The following is a 19,492-nucleotide window of genomic DNA, read 5'->3' as shown; positions in this document are numbered from 1 at the left end:
GTCATTCTGTGCTTTTTAAAAAAGGCACGAAGCCAAGTTAGCAGAGGAAGGGAGAGCACTTAACCACAGGCCGAGAAGTGGGCGTGCCCGGGCCACGGGCTCAAATGGCCAACACTGCGGTCAGCAGCCTGCCTGTCCACTGGGTGCCGGCCTCCGCGCTGGCTGGCAGCAGATGTGGCCGTTGTGCCGCAGGTCCCACTCACCTGATGAAGCCCCTGCGGGAAATGATCTCCGCGTGACAGTCGTTGACGGTCTCCCCCTTCAGGCTCAGAGAGTCTCCTTTCACACAGCGATTCCCTGGAAGGGCACAGGTGGTAAACGGGCCATTTCCAAAGGAAGTGATGACGGGGGGCGGGGGGGGGCGGGGGGGGGCTGTCTGTGCTTAGGGCTTGAAGGCAGAGATGCCCTCAACGGATCAACCCTGACTCCTACACTCTCTTCCCCGGAAAATGAGAATTCACTCCCCACTCAGAATTAACTGTGGCCGCACTAAAAGGCAAGTAGGTCTCTTTCCCCCGCCTCAAACTCGCCCCCATGGGACACCAGGAGAGAATGGCCAGACCTGCTCCCAGGCTCCATGCTGGGGGCGCACGCCTCCGAGCCTCACTGACCTGTCCCCAAGCTGACCACAACCCCCAGATCTTCGGAGTCCTTCTTCATGATGATAGCAGCCAGGATCTTGCGGCCGAGCAAGGAGGGCTGGAAACTGTTGGTGAGAGCGTTGAAGCACCGGTGGCTCAGCATGGCTATCTGGTCGTGGAAGGTGCTGCCGGTGAGAGGGAGCTGCGGGGACAGGACGCGTGTCAGGGCCGCGAGCCTGGGCCATGGCCACCTCGTCTTGGACTGGGCAGGGAGATAACGTTCACACGACTGTGAACCGTCTTTCCCCTCACACCTAGTGTCCCGGTTCCATGTTCTATGAGGCTAATATTAAAGCCCAGGAATAATTCATGTAATAGCAACTTAAAAGCTAACTCCACCCAGATGGGAGCTGGCTAGACCCCCAAGAAAGATAGCACAAAAGTAGACGTCTTAACTGTCTCTGGCTGTGCTTCTGGGGACCTTGAGAGGAGAAGCATAGTTCTTCTGAGACCGGCCCCTGTCACTGGGGTTACCTCTGTGAAACCCATGCGCTCTGCCTTCTCGTTCTCCCCAATCAGCACACGGAGAGCGGCGTCCGCTGCCTCCTGCTTGCCTTGCTTCTTGCTGTGCGCGCAGACGGCTGGGAACCAGCGACCTCCGACTTTTGCTTGGTAAACAAACCTTTGGGATGAGAAGCAGGGGATCAAGACAAGCCCCTGAACTCGATGGTGGCTGCAGGGAAGGGCCGACGTTGCCAGAGGGGCAGCGGTCCTGCCAGCAGGAGGCCCGTCACTTGCACAGCCCTGTCCGAGGCGGCGCTGCCCAGACTCAGGATGCTCAGGGACTGCAAGGCAGTTTCTGCTAGATTCAGACGCCACCCAGACTGCTCTTTACGAAACATTGTCCCCTGAACTCGCTCTTCTAGAATGTAAACATGTTTAAAAAGGAAACACCATGCTGTGGATGAAAAACCGTGTCACTCGCCACCATCTGAAGGCGGCTGTGAAGTCAGTGCGATGAAATCCTGAGCAGACGCCGCCGCCTGCAGGCCCCAGGCCGGTCTTTGTCGTGGAGGAACTTCGGCGAGTCCGAGAGGGAGTAAAGAAACACTAATGTCCGGCACAGACTTTCTTCCTAAGCAGAAATGAGAAGCAAATAGCTTTCTCCCCGCTTGAACCACCGGCATTTAACACTCCAACTTACCTGATTCCATTTCCTCATCAGCTCGAGAGGACTTAACCTCAAGAAGTCAAACTGTCAAGGTCTGCCTTAGACCAGGGAGCCCAATTTTCATGAGGAGACACTTTTGGATTCCTGAAAGCCTTGATATGGGTATCAGGAGACAGGAGGGTACCTGGGGCACGTGAGCCCTGCTGACCCGTACGGCGCTGGGGGGAGCAGGGAGGCGGGCAGTGCTGCTGGGGCCCCTCCCTTCCTGGCAGGGGGTCTCACACACAGAGGGGAGAGTAGGATGGAGCAAAACGGCTGGGGCATCAACTGAACCAGGGTTCAAGAGCCCTGGATTTTAACCAGATCCTAGTCTGCTGGCTGGGGACCCTGCTTTGGCTAATCCGAGTGCGTATGGGAAAGGCTTCGGTATCAAGACTTGGCAGCTCGGGTGGTGACGGGAACTGATCTTCGTGGGCAGCCACGAGGAGCGTCCTTGCTCATCTGAAGCACTAGGAGCCTTCGCTCCTTACCTGCTGCTGCCAGCAGGTTCGTGCAGGACAGTGGGCTGAGGTTCAGTGACGGAGAGGGACAGTGGACTGAACGACACCGGAGAGCTGGTGGAGGGCTAAACCACGCAGGATCTCTGCCAGAGGGGTCCCGAGAATTTCACGAGGGTGCCATGTGTTTGAACATGCATCACAGATGCATCTGATGGGACTGGTGAATTATGCAAATAGAATCCTTTAGAGCAGCACTGTCCACATAACACTATTAACTTTAATTAAAATTCAATGCAATTAGTAACTCAGTTCCTCAGTCACACTAGCCACCTCGCAAATGCTCAATAACCACAAATGCTCACTAGCCACTATGGCTGGTACTTAGCCTTTTCAGTGAAATGCTAGGGACAGAAGCTGCCCTGGAATGAGTTAAGAAAGTGAAGACAAAGACTATAAATAACTCTTTGGAGAGGTCTGGCTCTGAGGGCAGCAGAGATGAGGTGGTCCTGGGAGGGGGTGTGGGGTCGAGGGAAGGTCCCTAAAGCAGGCATGGCCTCATGGCCGTGTGGACAGGCTGGCGGGGATGTCCTAACAGAGGGAGTGGCTGGTGACGAGGGAGAGAGGCGACCGAGGGCGCAGACGAGAGGCAAGGGGCCCCCTGGGCACAGGGACGGGGAGAGATGCTTACTGCAGCTGCTGCAGAGAGAAGGACGAGGCAGGCAGGGAGGGGAACTTGCTGGTGACAAGGTAAAATATCTGTCACCTGAGTATCGCTATTTTCTCAGTTAAGTGTGAATTAAGGCCACCAGTTTAGCATGAGGAGAAGGGGTTTTGGTAGAAATGTGCACAAAGGCAAAGGTCTGAAATAGTTTTTTCAGAGTAGGAAAGAAAACTCAGTACAAAAATGCTGGGAAGAGGGAAAAAGTGGAGTGGGGACAAGTGGCAGCCCCTTACCTAGAACCCTTTAGTGGGTTTCCTCGGCTTGTGTGGTAAAGACTACAGGCATCGCAGGCCCTGGGGGGCCCCTCACCCTCCAGTCTCACTTGGTGCCAGGCTTCCCGCCACAGCACTGCAGGGGACTCTCGCCTCTGCCTAGCACCCTCCACCTTCACCCTCACCTCCGTTATAACCCTGCACTGGGAAGAAGGGTCTGTAGTGCATTCTCTTCATCTTCCTCGCTTCTCAGGGAAGCCCCCTCCCCTCTCCTTAACTGAGTCAAGTCAGGCCACGTAGATCCTCGCTGACTGCATCATGCAACTCCAGCCTTTGTAGTGTGTATCAACGAGGGAGCTACATTTCACGTGATTATTAGTATCTGGCTCCTATACTAACAAATAAATACCTGTTGAGTGAATAAAGCAGGGAGATCAGCACATACTGCCAGGGGTTATGTGAGAGAGGACAGTGGCTTAACCCAGAGGGTAACAGTGGAGGAGGAAGAGGAAGGGATTCGGGACAGAAATAAACGGAGCCTGAGGATGCGCAGTGCCGGCCTCTCCTGAGATGGGAAAGACCCAGAATGAAAGAGCTGAAGGGAGCGAAAATCAAGAGTTCTGCTTTGGACATGTCGTTATTAGATGTTTGTCCAAGAATAAATGACAAGTAAGCAGCTGGACAGAGAGGATTCTGGGGCTCTGGAAAGGTCTCCATCATTTCGATATTAAAAGTCGTGAAGTTGCTGAAGGTTGCCAAGAAAAAAAGGGAAAAAATATGACCTGGGATCATTCACAGTAAGAAGGAAGTTAACATGTGTACTAGATGTTCAACAATTGTAGCTTTTTGCCCTGGCTGGTGTAGCTCAGTGGATTGAACATGGGCCTGTGAAGCAAAGGGTCACTGGTTCGATTCCCAGTCAGGGCACATGCCTGGGTTGAGGGCCAGGTCCCCAGTGGGGGACACATGAGAGGCAACCACACATTGATGTTTCTCTCCCTTTCTTCCTCCTTCCCATCCCCTCTCTAAAAATAAATAAATAAATAAATAAAATATTTTTTAAATTGTAGCTTCTAAATTAGCATTTCCCCACCCCTGCGACCTCCTCAACCCCCCCAGGAGACACAGGCCACACGGCGCACCAGGTCCCCACCGCACAGGGCAGCACCTCCATTGGGACGCTGCTGTGCTGGGATCACACGTCTGCAGTACGTCGCGGGGCCGGTGGTTTCTGAATCTCCGATCTAGTTCACAGTGAGTTCTTAAGTTCAAATGCATGACTGACGTGAAGTCCCAGAGAAGAGCTATGGAAGACTACTGAAGTAAAGAAGAAATGGATAAACCCACCAGCTGGAGGATGAGGTTGAAGACAGGGAGTGCGACGGGCGTGAACGAGGAGAAAGGCAGCTGGAGGGAGACCGCACCCCTCCCCTCTGAGCGGCTTTAAACAGAGGGCAGAGGCCCGCCGGCCTAGCGCATTCTACAGGCAGCCGGCCCCTCTCCGCTGACTGTTCTAAACTGGGGCACGGGGTCTAAGCACTAGTTTTCAATGGTGTTAAATGCTCTTAGTGCCAGTAAGGAGGGACGAGCCAGAGGAAAGATGGACAAGGACAAGAGCAAGTGGTTCACAGGAAAGGAAGTATGGATAACATATAACCAGGAATAGATGAATAACACTGCCTATTACCGAAACAAACTAAGATACAAGATACCATTTTTATGAGTTTTCCTTAAAAGGACTACTCCACAAGTAAAAATCCAAATAGTTAAGAGTATAACTGTACAATGAAAGTAAGTGCCCCTCTTTCCCTAGAAGCAAATACGATTAGCAGGATTTTTAATCTTTCACGAAAATATTCTATGCATATGTAAGTATGCTACTTATCTCTCTCCCCTCACTTTACGCCTTTTGCTTTTTCACTAGGAACCGGAGGTGGTTTCACACAGATGCGTCTCCCCGTTTATTCTGGCTGCCTAAGTGTCCACACGCGATGGGTCACTTAACCAGTCTGCAAATGATGGAACTTCATGCCATTTCAAGTCTGGTGCTTGAAATGCATTGCTATGCTGCAATGCAAAGCTCTGTATTTGTGTCAGATAGTGTGTGTGTGTGTGTGTGTGTGTGTGTGTGAGAGAGAGAGAGAGAGAGAGAGAGAGAGTGTTCCTAAAGGTGGCACTGCTAGGTCAGGGGCGCCGCTCTCCACCGCTGGCTACAATGTAGACGGTAAATCACACCACTGCTGCTGAAGTCCATTGATGAAGTGTAATTCATGACAAAGCAAGGAGGAGCACCTGGTCATTTATTAATAATTCATTACTTTTCATTTTCCCTATTTTTCTATTAGATTTGAAAAGAATCCCTTATGTATTTAATATTTAAGAATTAGCCTTGGGCCGCTGTTTATCACAAGGGCTTTTCCTCTTGGGGGCTTTGTGACCACATACCAATTTTCCTTACACTCCAATTTCTTTTTCCTTTATAACTTTTTTATGTCCTGACTGTAAGGGCCTTTTCCCACCCCAAAACTTTAAAAAAAAAAAGGTCCCTACTTTTTATCTAGTGCTTTTATGATTTCATTCACTTTATATTCAAATCCTGGATCCAGTGGTCTGGGTGCAGGGAAGGGGACACCCTGGCTGTCATCCTCTCGGACGCACAGCCAGCAGCCTCAGCACCATCACTGAGCGACCCGTCACTCCCCGCTGGGCTGCAGCCTCGTCTTTCTGACGCACTAACGCCCCGTTCACATCTCAGTCCGCTCCCAGGTGCCTCGTTCTGTCTCACTGACCTGCCACCTTGCCACCCTCACGCCAAGACGGCACCATTTTAACATCTGCTAGGGCCAGTTACTTATTATTCTTTCCGTTTTCCTATCCTTGCATCTTTATTTTTCATGTGAACTTTATAATCTAAGTCTTCTAGTTCTAAAACAAATTTTAGTTCTAAAATAAATAAATTCTAATGGTGTTTTCTTGGGATCACATTATAGGTGAAGATTAACCTGGAGACAAATATATGATCATTAAGTCATTCTATCAGTTGTCCCCTTGTCACTAGTCCTCCTTCAGTTCTTCAGCAACATTTCACTTAAGGCAGAGCCCACACATGACACATCTGTCCGGAAAACGTCCAGCCACTGTTAATACAGCGAGAACGGTTTGTGTGACACCGATGTAACCTGGCAGCCGAGGCGGGTGGACTGGAATGCACATGCCTGAACAGTGACGCCTTCACTGTACTAGTCAGTGCAGCAATGAATCTGCATCAGGTTTTGCATTAAGCTTGAACTTTCCTCCATGGAAACGATTTGTATGATTCAGAAGGCCATGGCTGTGGGCAGCTGGTGACTGGCAGCTTCATAACACACCTTGTATAGATTATTTTGTGAAACATCAAAATCACCAGGTGACTCAGCCCTCCTACAGCCCAGATTTGGTACCCTGTGACTTCTGGCTCTTCCCCAAACTGAAATCACCTTTGAAAGGGAAGAGATTTCAGACCATCAATGAGATTCAGGAAAACACATGGGGCAGCTGATGGTGACTGGGAGAACTGTGTGGGGTCCCAAGGTGCCTACTTTGAAGGGGACTGAGGCGTCATTGTTCTATGTACAATGTTTCATGTATTTTTGTATTTTACTTAAGGCAGAGCCCTTAAGTTAAAAATAGATTTTTTACTGAGAGAAAACCAGAGACATGTTACATGGCTGGATACCCTCTGGACAGACCTCGCGCTTCTTATGAGGAATATACCCACGTTGTTTATGTTTTCAGTTGCTGTTGCAAATAGGGTATTTTCCTGCTGTATTTTCTAATTGCTTACAGCTGTATACAAAACAGCTCTTTATTCTTATACATTATTTTGTAATTCCCCTGCTCTAAACTTTCGCTCATCTGTAACATTTCTTCAGTTTTCTTATGAACATTCCATATATACAATCATGTCATCTGCAAATAATAATTTTACATTCTCTTTCCTCCCTTTATACTTATCTTTCTCTGCATTAACCAGTGTTCCAGGACAACAGTAAATAATGACGCTGGTGTCCACGCCTTCCTCCTGACTTAGAGGACAGTTCCAGGTTCAACGCCAGGTAAGTGGCTGGCTTTTGACTCCAGACATATATTTTTATCATGCCAGGGAGGCACTCAATAATTCCACAGACTGGATTTTTTTAAAAGTCTGAGTAAATGCTGAATTCTACTAAATGACTTTGGAATTCCTCTCCTTTGATCTATTAATATGGTAAGTTACAATATCCGAGTGTAGACTAATCTGGGCACTGCGCTCACAAGCCACTGTCCACGTTTCCCAACGGCAGAGACAGAAACGCGACAGTGCCGCTCTCACCCACAGGGCGCAGCACAAGTAGGTTTACGGCAGTTCGTATGGAAAAGCAGTAATGAACAAATAAGACAACAATAAACTGCTCTGCATACTCACAACTGTAAACCTAGCTTTGCCCCACCCTACACTGTCGATGAAGCGTAAGCTGGTGAGATTCTCATTGGAGGACGGCGCAGGTGGTTGGAGCAGCCTCCACAATGCACCAAGGGTTGTGGGTTCAGTCCCCGTTGGGGCCTGCACAGGAGGGAAATGGTCGATGAGTCTCACTCGTATCCATATTTCTCTCTCCCCACCTTCCTCCCTCTAAAAATCCACAAACACACCCTCAGGTGAGGATTAAATAAATAAATAAGACTTAAAAAAAAAAACAAAAAAAACCCCAACCCTACATGACCCATGGCCTAGAAACTCCACTCCTGGAAGTTTACACCACAGACGTGCACGCACACGCGAGCGGACGTGCACGCACACGCGAGCGGACGTGCACGCGGCGCACGAGCAGTCGCTGCTGGAGTGTTTCTGTTGGTGAAACCGAAACCAACCTCAACGTCATTGGAAGCTGGTTAAATGCACTATGTAAGGGAAGGGTGTCGGCAGTCCCGACACTCACTTTCGTAAACTAGGGGGACTACATCGGTGTCCAATTTCGAAGAGATCCTCGGCATCTCTGGTTTAATGTAGAACTGTTTAAAAACGGTCAGCATCTGCTCAACGAAACATTAGGCAGCTATGCACGAGTGCCACTGATCTGTATATGCTGACCTGTGATGACCTCTAAGATACTTCTGTAAGTAAAGGAGTCAAAGCACAGAAGAAGTGTCATGTACTTATTTTTCTTTAAAACAGAACGGAAACTATGCTAATATGTTCATGGACATTTCTGGACTCAAGAAACTGATAATAGTGTATGTGGGGTAAGGGGAAATAAACTATAACCGAGATAGAAATGAGACACTTTCTTGCATACCTTTTGAATCAGCTTGAATGATTTTTCTATGTATGTATGTACTTCTTTCAAATTAAAATTAGTTAAAAAATTTTTAAAAGATCGAAAAAGTAACTCTACTTTCAAAGTGGCTGATCTTCTAGGGGCTGCAGAGACAGGGCTGGGCTTGCCCTGTCTGTCTGTTGACTTGCCTCAACTTGCCCCTCCTGTCCCGTCACTCACAGCCAATGCACATCCCTTCTCTCCCCGGGTTACACGCTATCCCCACCCCGTGGCACGTGGCAGTCGCCAGCACCAGAACACTCACTTGGGCTCGTGAGGGGGTCCGGACTGGTGAACCAGCTTAAACTCAGCAGCAAAGCCGTGGGAGCGGGCGTATTCCAATAGGCCACCCACGGGGTTGGTGTTCAGGTATCTGACGAGCTCGCCAATCCTCCTGACCTTGCTGGGCATCGCAGATTCCAAGTTATCAAACGATTCTGTGTTGGTACTTCCGGGCTGAAAGAGAATCAGCCAAACCAAGAGGGACCCACCATAAACACTTAAGGAAACTGAGGGATTCATGGGCAATCCTACACCATTCTGCTGCTAAAAATGACCCGCATCTTTCGAGTAGGGACTGGCCCCACCTGGTTCTCAGAAGGTGTTGAGCTGGTCGCCTCCCCGTGCAGGGCCTTCATGGCCTCCTCTGCAGCCATCTGCTTTGCCACTTTCTTGCTGGGGGCACTCGCAGTGGGGAAGGTGTGGTTTCCCACTGCAACACAGTACTGGAACCTGGCAGGAGACGAGAGGAGAATTAAAATGGTTTCGACGGAAGAGATTTACCCAGCCTTTGTCGCTTGTCATCCTTTAGGACTTGCCATTTCCTCACACACATCACCTCTGTGCCTTGGCTCATGCAGCCACTTCCGCCTTGAGGAGCTGGTGCCTCTCTCCCTCCTCCTGCCCCCATCTCTCTGAGCCTCGCTGACCCCTACTCAACAGTGAGCATCAGCCTAGAGTCACCTCCTCCAGGAACCCTTCTCTTGCACATGTAAGTCTGCAGAGCCTCAGAGCAGAGCTTGTCACACATATGCCCAGGTCTTGTACCGTTTTGTCCCACCACCAATAACCTCCAAGCCGTGTAGCTCCCCACTGCTTGGTCCCTGCTTTGCCCTTTGAATTCCTAGTCCCAGATTCTCTGCCATGCCCTCAAGGCCCCCCATCTTCCATATCGAAAACAGGAGTGATTGCTCTGTGAAATAATCTGCCATCTCTGAGGAGGCAAGGAGGAACTGTATCTCTCTCTTTTTTGAGAAAACCTCAGCAGAGATACATGATACAAGAGATGTACTTGGGGTCATGGGCAGGGCCTTCTCTGGATAGGAGGCGGAATTCACAGGAGCTCCCCAACTTGTGCACACACTCAAGCAATGTAGTGACCGGGTTCTTCCCAGAAAAGAAGGAAGTCGCTGAAGGGGTGGTGGGCTGGGACTCTGCAGTCTGGAGAAAATGAGAGACAAAGACAAACAAAAACAAACAAAAACAACTAAGAAAACATTAGCTAGTCCATCAGAGCTGAGGGAATGGCGACGGGAAAATTTCTTTTGGTCAACTACACGTGAAAGTCCGGTTTTCCGAAGAAAGAGGACTATGGGAATTTTCTAAGCATTATAGGCAAGGGTGAGTTACTCAAATGTTCTGGGTCTCCCATCTGGAGACGGGACTTGATGACCTTTAGTATCTCGTTCAACTCTGCAATCTGTAGGTCTACTTCGTCAGGGGGCTCGGGAGGAGGGGAACTGGGCGTGAGCAGGTGAGGTGGGCTGGTGGGAGCAGGCCACTGACACGGAGGTGAGTAATCAGCTGGGAGGCTGGGATGCCCCCAAGAGGGCCAGCCCAGTCCTGACCCTTCACGGACACGGAGAAGCAGCCGACACCCTCCCGGAGGGCAGGACACCCACCTTCTCCGGTTCTCTCTCTGTGGAACAGCAGGAGGATTCTTCCGGTCTTCCGCCATCCTTGGCTTTAGCTTCCTCAAGCAGGACTGTCATGGCTTTCATAGCTGCATCCTGCTTGGCCACTTTCTTGCTGCCAGCTTCAGCTGGGGGAAACTCTCGGCCATTGATGACAACTTGGAATTTAAATCTTGATGGAAAGTGATTAGATGTGTGAACACTAGTCTAGGCCTCCCTTTTGCCCTCTCCAAAGAGATCTTCACCCTGGAACTCCTGCTACTCTAAGGGGCTTTTTGATTTGTGGAGGAGACAGAAGGTAGGCCAAGGGGCTCCTGGCCCTTTGGAGGCTCAGCCTGTTCCTACTTTTTGGAAACAAAGCAGCCAGTGGTTGCCTCCCTATAGCTTGTTAGAGCAAACACAGCCACAGGTGACATGGAACTAGCTCAAGGGACACCCACTGTCTCTCACCGCTCCTCAGTGAGTTGAGGTAAAGCCTGTACGAAAAGGATGAAGTAAAACCACCACATTTCGGTCTTGTCAGCAACCAAAAAGCCTTCGCCCTAAAGCAACTGTGCTAGGCTGTCCGCCCCAGGGGCAGGAGTGCCAGCCTTGTGGTGCGGCCTCACACCCTCGACACCTGCCACTCCTCAGGGCTTGTTCTTGTCCCCAACCTGCCCACAGAGACACACTGCTCGCTCCTGGTTTGAGTCATTCTAAAGCTCTGTTTGTCTGACGCCTGAGATGAAAGGAATTTCCCCGTTATGTAGAAAATCAAAAAGTGCTTGTTCTAGGCTTCCGAACTGAACTTAGACTTCCTTTGTTCAAGCTTTCAAATTTGTTCAGCTCTTTGCTCAACCTGGGATTTCATTTAGAAAAGTAGGTCAAATTTCTTATTTCCTGGATCTTCTGAAATATTTGAACATTGGCATCAATGTTTCTTACAGCTGGAGTCCAAAGAAAGGTTAGCCACAAAACCTGCTGCTTTTCCCCAGCCCTGGGGAGGGGGCAGGGGGAAGAGAGCGGCCGCCATCCAGTCTTTACCCCAAACACCAGCAAACCAGTCCCGCCCCGCTGGCTTTCAGGTGGACACACCCCCTTTACTTAACAGCCCTCCCACAATGACATCGCAATGACATCGTGCCATTAAGACAGTCACAACAAGGGATAAAGGTCAAGCTGGGAACCCTCACCCTTAGACGACAGCCTAGGTTACTCTCTCCTGTCCTCACTAGCTGGGGCGCGTCATCGCTCAGCTGCAGTGGGTTCAGCTCTCTGCTAGGCCCTGCAGCAGCTCCTTCTGGGCCCACCTGTCTTCCTCAATCTGTCCGCTGGCCTGCAGGAGCCTTGCCAACTGTCTGAATGAGGGAATTTCTGATTTCACAGCTTAGGAGCAGCAGCAAGTGCTAGCCCAGCCATCTGTGCAGAGGAAGTATGTAAAATCAGAACCAGCTCCTCCAGGAGGCAGGCAGCGGTGCCCACTCGACACTGCCCTTCCCTACAGAGGCTGGGAGTGGGTCTGAACCCGCTGCTGCCGCTGCACAGCTCACCCTTGCTCCGGGTGTGCAGCCTGCCCCAACCCACCTGTCCCTGCACCCTCTCTGGGGACTCAGTGGCGGGAAAGGGGGAACGGCACATGAAGAGATGTGGGAAGGGAGCCAGGTCTACATCACCTCTGGCCTTAGCAGGCAGACACGCTACTGACACATGAAAGCTAACCCTCTCCCCCAAGAAGCTGCATTTTAGCCAACAGGGTCAACCTCCCCCCTGCTCAGCCAAGATCCTGGCTAGTCCGAGCTCTACATTCCCTGTTCAGGAGCTAGAGGAAGGGCCAACGAGGGTGCTTTAGCCAAGAGGCAGAGAAGAGGGGGGAAAGACAGGGGCCACCACTCGGCGATGTCATGAGTCAGCAGAGCCTGCGTCAGGAGCCAGAGCACCTGACCCCAACCCTAGGCACAGTTCCTGGGGTCTCTTACCGAGGTTCATGGGGTGGTCCACTCTGCTCTATCAGGTTGAACTCACAGGTCTGACTAGCGAACTGAGCATATTCTAACAGCCCGCTGATGGGGTTCTTCAGCTGGCACTCTGTCAGTTTCTTGTAGGGTGAACACCGTGGCAAGCCATGACTGTAGAAGGAGGGCATCTCCATGATGGCTCGAAACTCACCTGGGGCTGCGTGGATGCTATTCAAGTCATCTGGGATGTCATCTGTGGCCCACTGGCCATTTTCAAAGTCAACATACCCTGTTTTTGAGGGGCCATTGTCACGGACAGGTGGTTGCAGTTTTACTGGTTCTGGTGTGACATCTTGCCCACTTTCTAACTTTATGACCGGTTCTTGCCCATTCTCCACATTTTCTGTGGTGACACTGTTCCAGGCATCTGGCACAGGCGAGTCACAGGGAGGGAGCTCTGCATTCCTTTTGGTCTCGGGGATAGCAGCTTGAATGGTTTCAGGAACACTGTTCGTATTTCTCTTGATTTGTATCCTCTCCCGCTTCTTGTCAGTCAAATACCATATCGGAGGGGTTGTCCCCTGCCTGTAGACATCCCCCTGCCTTTCCAAGTCAATCAGCACAGTGTTGACATCTCGGGCTTTCGAGAGGCCGATATTTTTAGCCAAATTCAGGGCGGAGGACTTGAACGCATTAAAAAGGTAGTTGCAGATTTCCTCCTTGATCTCAGCCATGTCAACAGGCTCAGAAGGATCTTCCAAGCCAGACGTGGGTTCCCTGTCTTCAGTTTCCAAACTGGGGCCTGAGTTTGGAGCTTCCTGGCTACACCCGTCTGCTCTCGATGGCTGGCTGTGCTGGCTCCGAGGAACCGAGGATGCAAGTCTCCACAGAGGGGGCCTTCCTGCCTCCTGATGCAGCTCGCCCTTCTTTGCCAGAGAGTACAAAATATGATTGATTTCCTTCTTGGGGGCCTGGAGCTTCCTAGCCAGATCCTGAGCTGTGGTGACCTTCCCTTCGCCGAGCTCCTGTAAGAGCTCTAACACCCTCTGCTCCTGATCCTGGAGGCTGATCCTCAGGTCCCGGAAGTGTGAGGAAAGCCTGTCAACACCTCTCCATGGAAGAACCCTGCCGCGGGGGGAAGGAAGCTGGAACTGTCTCTGGAGCGCCTGACTTCTGAGAGGGGCGCCCCTGGGGGTACCCCAGATCTCCGGTTGCCTGCCTCTGGCAGGGGGTCCTGGAAACCTTGGCCAGGATTCAGGGAGGGGCAGTGGCAGTACTGGTGCCTGCTTTCCAATTAGGGGTACTTCTGGGAGCTGCCCCTTGAGAAACTCTATTTGCTGAAGCTGGAAACTATTAGGATAAGATCCTGGCCCCGGCTGCTGGTGTCTGAGTCCGCTGTGGTCATAGCCTTGAAGTGGGTCTGGGTAGTATCCGTTCAGGAAAGACCCCTGCAGAACAAGATGGAAGAGAAAGTGAATTAGGACCGCAGTGGTGAGCCAGGCACTGCAGGTGGAGGGGGGAGTGGGGGGGTGCACCCGATGCACCTGATGGGATGGCATGAGGGAGGCTGGGGACCCAGGCAGGAGGGCTTGTCCACCTCGAGTGAGCACTGCCTGTTGACCCACCGCAGGGGAGAGAGAGGCTCAGGAGGCAGAACAGAGTCCCCAGCAGCAGTGTGGCCTCTCCAGCAACCTAACTCGTTCTTTTCCCTTTGGCAGAATTTTAGGGAGCTGAGAATGAATCTTCCCACTCATCAAAACAATTACCCTTTTCAAATTAGAAAAACAAACAGATGTTTTGTGTTAAAAAGAAATAAAAACAAGATAATAACCTAAACCGCAAAGTGGGGGGCTGTGCAGGGTACACACTGCCTCTGACTCCTCCGGGATGATTAGAAAACAAACAGGCGGAAGCCAGTCGAGGCTACAGCAGGGGAAGCCCCCGCACCTGAGGGGGGGCAGGAGTGCACGGTTCATCGGCCGGTCCCTGCCAGAATTTGAGGGCAGCTGGAAGATTCCTTTGAAAAAGGGCACACTGATCTCATCCTCGGTGTGGGGCTCGGGCTCCGGAGGGGCGCTGGGCCCTCACTCCTGTCCTTCCAAACTGCCCGGTTCTCCTGGGCAAGTGGAGCCGGCAGCGCCTATTCCTGGACACCTCCCTAGGCTCCCGGCTTCCACTGTGTGTCCTTCAGAACCCAGTTCCACAGGGCACAGGCACACCATGTCCTCACAAATTGCCACACGGTTACCAGGACAATGAGCCCTTGTGACCCCTTCCCGTCCCCCTGGTGGGGGTGGGGACAGGAGGTACTTAGGGGACCCAGGGTGGGCTCTCAGAAATGCTGCCTCCCTCTGGGGCTTGTGTGCGCCTGCAGGTGGAGGTGGGGCAGCAGCTAGAACAGTGTTTCTCCACGACCGTCCCCGTGTCTGAATCTCCCCAGGGCTTCCGAGTACTGCAGGCAGCTGTGCCCCCTTTGCGATGACTTCAGCCTTCTACTCAATGCAATCAGGGGATTTCGGCACGCGTGCCAACCCCCCCCCCCCCCCCCCGTGCCCTGGCTGTGGGGCTCCCAGATGACCACCACCTGGACCCTTCAGCCACGTGACTGGCTGGTCTAGCTTGTCACTCAGTCTCACCATTAACTCTAGCTGCAGCCACCACCAAACCTCAAACCCTGCATGCAACTCTTTTCCAGGGGTCAGGAAATTTTTCTAGGAAGGACCAGATGAATCTTCAATTGTAGCACAAAAGCAGCCGTCCCCAGTGTGAAAACTGTAAGATGGGACAAGGGTCTCAAAGTCTAGGAAATTCTCAGTGTTATTTCTTGCTCAATGTTAAAATGTAGCAGAGTATTTTGCAGATACAACTGTAAATAGGAAGAGGAGACAGGGACTCAACTGGGATGAAAGCAGCCAACTGCAAAGAAAAAATTAACATGTAGTTGCCCAAACAGTGTCGATAAGGAATGGCTAAGCCCCCTTTGGGGAGGCAGAGCTTCTGATGAGTCCGGCCTCCTTTGCTTGTCGGAAGTACAAGTAAAACTACGTGGTGATGACTACCCGACCCCCCAGAGCTTGCTAACAAAACTTCATTTACAAAACAGGTGGAGGGCTGCACTTTGCTGACTCACGCTGTTTTTCTGACGAAACTTCTCTGTTCCTACAACTTCCCCTCCTCACTCATGTGATCCCCACGTAGCTGTGGGCCAGCCTGGCCCACTCAACCCCATTCTGGTTTCACACACCCACTTGTTCAGCCCGGATGTCGCGGTCGGCTCCCTTACCCACCCAAGCAAGGCCCACTGTCCTCGTTTTCTGTTCTAAAGGGTCCACACGGTGCTGGAGAAGGACACTGACGAAAGGGCTCACATACATTCCTCCTCTTGAACTTCAGGTTTTCACTTCTTCGGGGTCAGTTCAGTTCAATATTGCTTCACTGTGGACTGAGCTTTTCCTTTAAAAAGTCTCCTCCCATGGTCTGGTGGTGGCATCGAAGGTCTCCCTGCTCTCACCTCTGACCTGTCTGTCCCGGTCCCTTTCCCCTCCCCCTTACACGTAACTGGTGCCCAAGGTTCTGTCTCAGGGCTGCTTCTTCCTTCCCTGAGGTGATTCCAGCCACTCCACCTAAACTAGCCCTCTTAGGAACTGTTCCAATTGATCATCTCTGCCACCACCTTATGCTGAAGCTTAAGACTGAATTTCTAAATGCCTAAATAATCCGCTCACTTGGCTATCCTGCCATTTCCTCAGACGCCACACAGTCCAACTGGATGAATCTCCCCAACCCCAACCCCTCCTCCTGCTGCTCTTATCACTGTTAATGGCACCCTTCTCCTTCTAGTCGTTAAGGCTAGAAACCCGAGTCATCTTTGCTGCCTGCCTTTCTCCAACATCTAAAAATCAGGTAGCTGCCGAGTCCTGTGCTGTCTGCCACCTCTGTGTTTTCCCTTAAGTGTGCTGCCTACAGTTCTAGCCCCTCCTTACCTCTCACCAGGCCTACCTACCTAGGACGAGAGCCTCTTAGCTCTCCATCCCCCGGCATTCCAGTCCAGTGGGCCGGCTTCGCCCTCTATGACCGCCTGTTGCCAAGTGCAGCCTCTTCCTTACAGATCTCCTTTAACACTTTCTCCAGGAGACCCGCCTCCCTCTCCTCCAGCTTCCCGTCTTTGAACTCCTACTCCGCACGTGTTACACTGCTTACTTTACCTTTTATCATAGCTACTAATGTTTTTATATTTCATTATATATATATTTTTTTAAAGATTTTATTTATTTTTAGAGGGGAAGGCGAGAAGGAGAGAAACATCAATGTATGGTTGCCTTTCATGCGTCCCCTGCTGGGAACTGGCCTGCAGGGAACCAGCCTACAACCCAGGCATGCGCCCTGACTGGGAATCGAACCATGATGGTGTGGTTCGCAGGCCCATGCTCAATCCACTGAGCTACACTTATTTTGTTATTTTTTAATCCTCACTTGAAGACAGTTTTTTCATTGCTTTTTAGAGAGGGGAGAAGGAAGAAAGGAAGGGAGAGAGGGAAACATCGATATGAGAAACAGTGATTGACTGGCTGCCTCTCACTCATGCCCGGACCAGGGATTGTATGAGCCTGGATCAGGGATCGAACCTGCAACTCAGGCATGTGCCCTAACTGGGAATCGAATCTGCAGCCCTCGGGGCTGCAACACCATCAGGGATGATGCTCCAACTGAGCCACACCGGCCAGGACTGCTACTGATTTTGTAAATGGCACACATAGACTGTAGTATATCTAAAAGGTGATTAACAATAGTAGGTGCCCTGGAAATTACTCTCAATATTCTTCACATAATATCGATGGGGGCTCCGTCAACTCCACGGTGCGCTTCCGGGGGAAAGGACCATGCATGCTTCTACTATCTCCGTACTCCCGCACCTAGGAAAACACCTGGCACAAAGCTGGTCCCAAACCGACATCTGTGGAATTAACACGAAAACAAGACACCCCTACGCAGAGACGCGACCCCCTCTCTCTTGCTCCTCCTGCTGCACACAACCATGTCCCCGCCGCACTGCTGGGGGCCGCGGTGCGCGTAGGGGCTGGACCGCCAGCCAGGCTCCGGGAGCCGAATGAGGAGGGTTTCAGCGCTTTTCTCATTAGTTCTTAGAGTGACCTTGGTGAAAAGAACTGTTTCAAAGTGGCTAAAGTCAGTTCCTAGCTAAATGCTTTCTAGATTCAAACTGCTTTTACCTGCAAAACGTTCGCATGTTCATCTACATAAAAAGGGTAGAATAAATCATGACAAATTCATGCTTTGGAAGAGTACTCACAGTTAAAAAAAAAAGTGTTTCAACCTATTTGTATTCACCTGGAGAAAATTTAGAAATGATATAATGTTAAATTAAACAACAACAAAAAGCAAGCCACAGAGGAACATGTATGCTGTAATCCACTTTTTTGTAAACAAAAGAAAAACCCCATGAATACGTGTGTGCGTGTGTACACGCTAGAATGAGCAGAGAAAAGAAGGCTACATTTGTTAACAACTGTTATTTTAGAGAAAGATTAGAGGGAGATCATTAATTTTATCTCCCCCCTCCCCCATACCCAAGGCCTCTGAGAGCCAAACTAAGCCACCACCGGAAAACCACCACCATTTGGAGGTTTGCTGCATGGGAGTGAGAGCAAGGAAGTGGGAAACCAACTCACTGCAATCGATCGATCGATCGTTCCTAAATCCCTCAGCACCCCACTCACTCGCTTCATGCCCACTTATCATGCACACTGCGCCGGCCACTTCACACCTGCCGCCCGACGGAACTGCACTTCCATCCGGTCTCACGTATTTGGGATCAAGAGATGAGTCCCACTTTCACCTCGCAGGCTCCAGAGGTGCCACACTAGCAGTGTGAAAACTGCTCTTCCTCAGGTCAGGGCGTCTCTGCCTCTCGTACAGCAGGAGACACACTCTGTGCACACGTGCACTCGGATATACCCTACGCTCGTACAATTACAATCGGAGGCAGTTATAAGGCTCTATGTGCTTTGACTCTGGGTAGTCAAAATTCAGAATTAAACACTAAAAAGGGTAAGTTTCACTGTACGTTAAATTTACCTGATTTTTAAAGACATCTATAACACATATGAAGTGAGTTGTAATAAAATAATACAATAATTAATAAATAGTAATACAAGAATAAATTGTTTCCCGTACTCACAACTGGAAACCTACACTTGGCCACTCTGGTGGACATCTCTGTTCTTTACACACATATGTGTACATGCATGAACGTGTGTTTTATATACAGGGTCTGGCATAAATAACACCCCTTTTTGTTATGAAATCTTGTATTACGCAATGATAAGTATGTAATTCTGTAACACAACAATACCACACTCACAGACATTTCAGGTGAAATGTTCAAATTAAAACTATAAATTATTACACCCTACCAACCACACTCAAGCAGGCGTTACTTCTGTGGGACCCAGTGTATTTTTTTATATGGAGGTAAATTAACAAACAGTAAAACGCAGCCTTTTTAGTGTGTAATTCTGACTGCAAAGTCGGAGCACATACAGCCTCATCACTACCACCGCAATGGAGACACAGAATGTCTCCCTTCCCCCAAAACGTTTTCACCACTCTGCAGTCAACTCCTTCACCAGAACCCGACACCCATGTCTGGGGGCTGCCCTTACGGCTTTCTTTTTTCCAGAACACAGCTAAGGGGACGCACACAGCACGCAGCCCGTGGCTTCGCACAGAGCACTGCGGCGCACCCATCCTGTTGCAGCACTGGTCTCTCCTTCCTTCACACCGCCGGAGATCACAAGTGGTAGTCCATCACACCGCCGGACCCCCAACCCTTTTCTTTTTTGAAAATCTCATCACCTGTTGAAGGACATTTGGGTTTTTCCAGTTTTTAGCCATAATGAAGAAAACTGCTATAAACTTTCTCCTGCAGGTTAAGAAGGATGGGTTCCCATTTCCCAAGTGCCTCCAGGAAGTTTAAAGGGCGCAGAGAGGAGATTGCTAGAAGTAAAGCATGCTGTCTGAATGGGACTGAAGGGTGGCTGGGGGCGTGCCTGGGAGGTCCAGGCGGGAAGGGAGAGGGGCTCTGCCTCTGCCTGGGCTCAGGCCTC

At 50.6% G+C, this 19,492-nt stretch overlaps 1 protein-coding gene across 7 annotated transcripts in view; it reads right to left on the bottom strand.

Annotated features, from left to right (window-relative positions):
• ADAR (adenosine deaminase RNA specific) overlaps nt 1–19,492 on the bottom strand; it is a 42,414-nt gene that overhangs the window by 6,372 nt on the left and 16,550 nt on the right. For 3 of the 7 annotated variants that reach the window (XM_053666247.1, XM_037162408.2, XM_037162404.2), the window contains exons 2-9: nt 12,390–13,816; nt 10,423–10,606; nt 9,813–9,961; nt 9,109–9,253; nt 8,787–8,977; nt 1,038–1,263; nt 612–783; nt 204–297 (exon numbers count right to left, since the gene is read on the bottom strand). In XM_053666247.1, coding sequence (XP_053522222.1) covers nt 204–297; nt 612–783; nt 1,038–1,263; nt 8,787–8,977; nt 9,109–9,253; nt 9,813–9,961; nt 10,423–10,606; nt 12,390–13,816 — 2,588 coding nt within the window. The remainder of the gene's footprint in view (nt 1–203; nt 298–611; nt 784–1,037; nt 1,264–8,786; nt 8,978–9,108; nt 9,254–9,812; nt 9,962–10,422; nt 10,607–12,389; nt 13,817–19,492) is intronic. The other 4 variants (XM_053666249.1, XM_037162406.2, XM_053666248.1 and 1 more) reach the window with 3 other exon arrangements.

The sequence above is a fragment of the Artibeus jamaicensis genome, unplaced genomic scaffold (genome assembly GCF_021234435.1).
Source record: "Artibeus jamaicensis isolate MK-2021 breed Jamaican fruit bat unplaced genomic scaffold, CSHL_Jam_final contig_447, whole genome shotgun sequence".
Taxonomy (NCBI): domain Eukaryota; kingdom Metazoa; phylum Chordata; class Mammalia; order Chiroptera; family Phyllostomidae; genus Artibeus; species Artibeus jamaicensis.
This window is presented reverse-complemented; position numbering and strand designations above follow the sequence as displayed.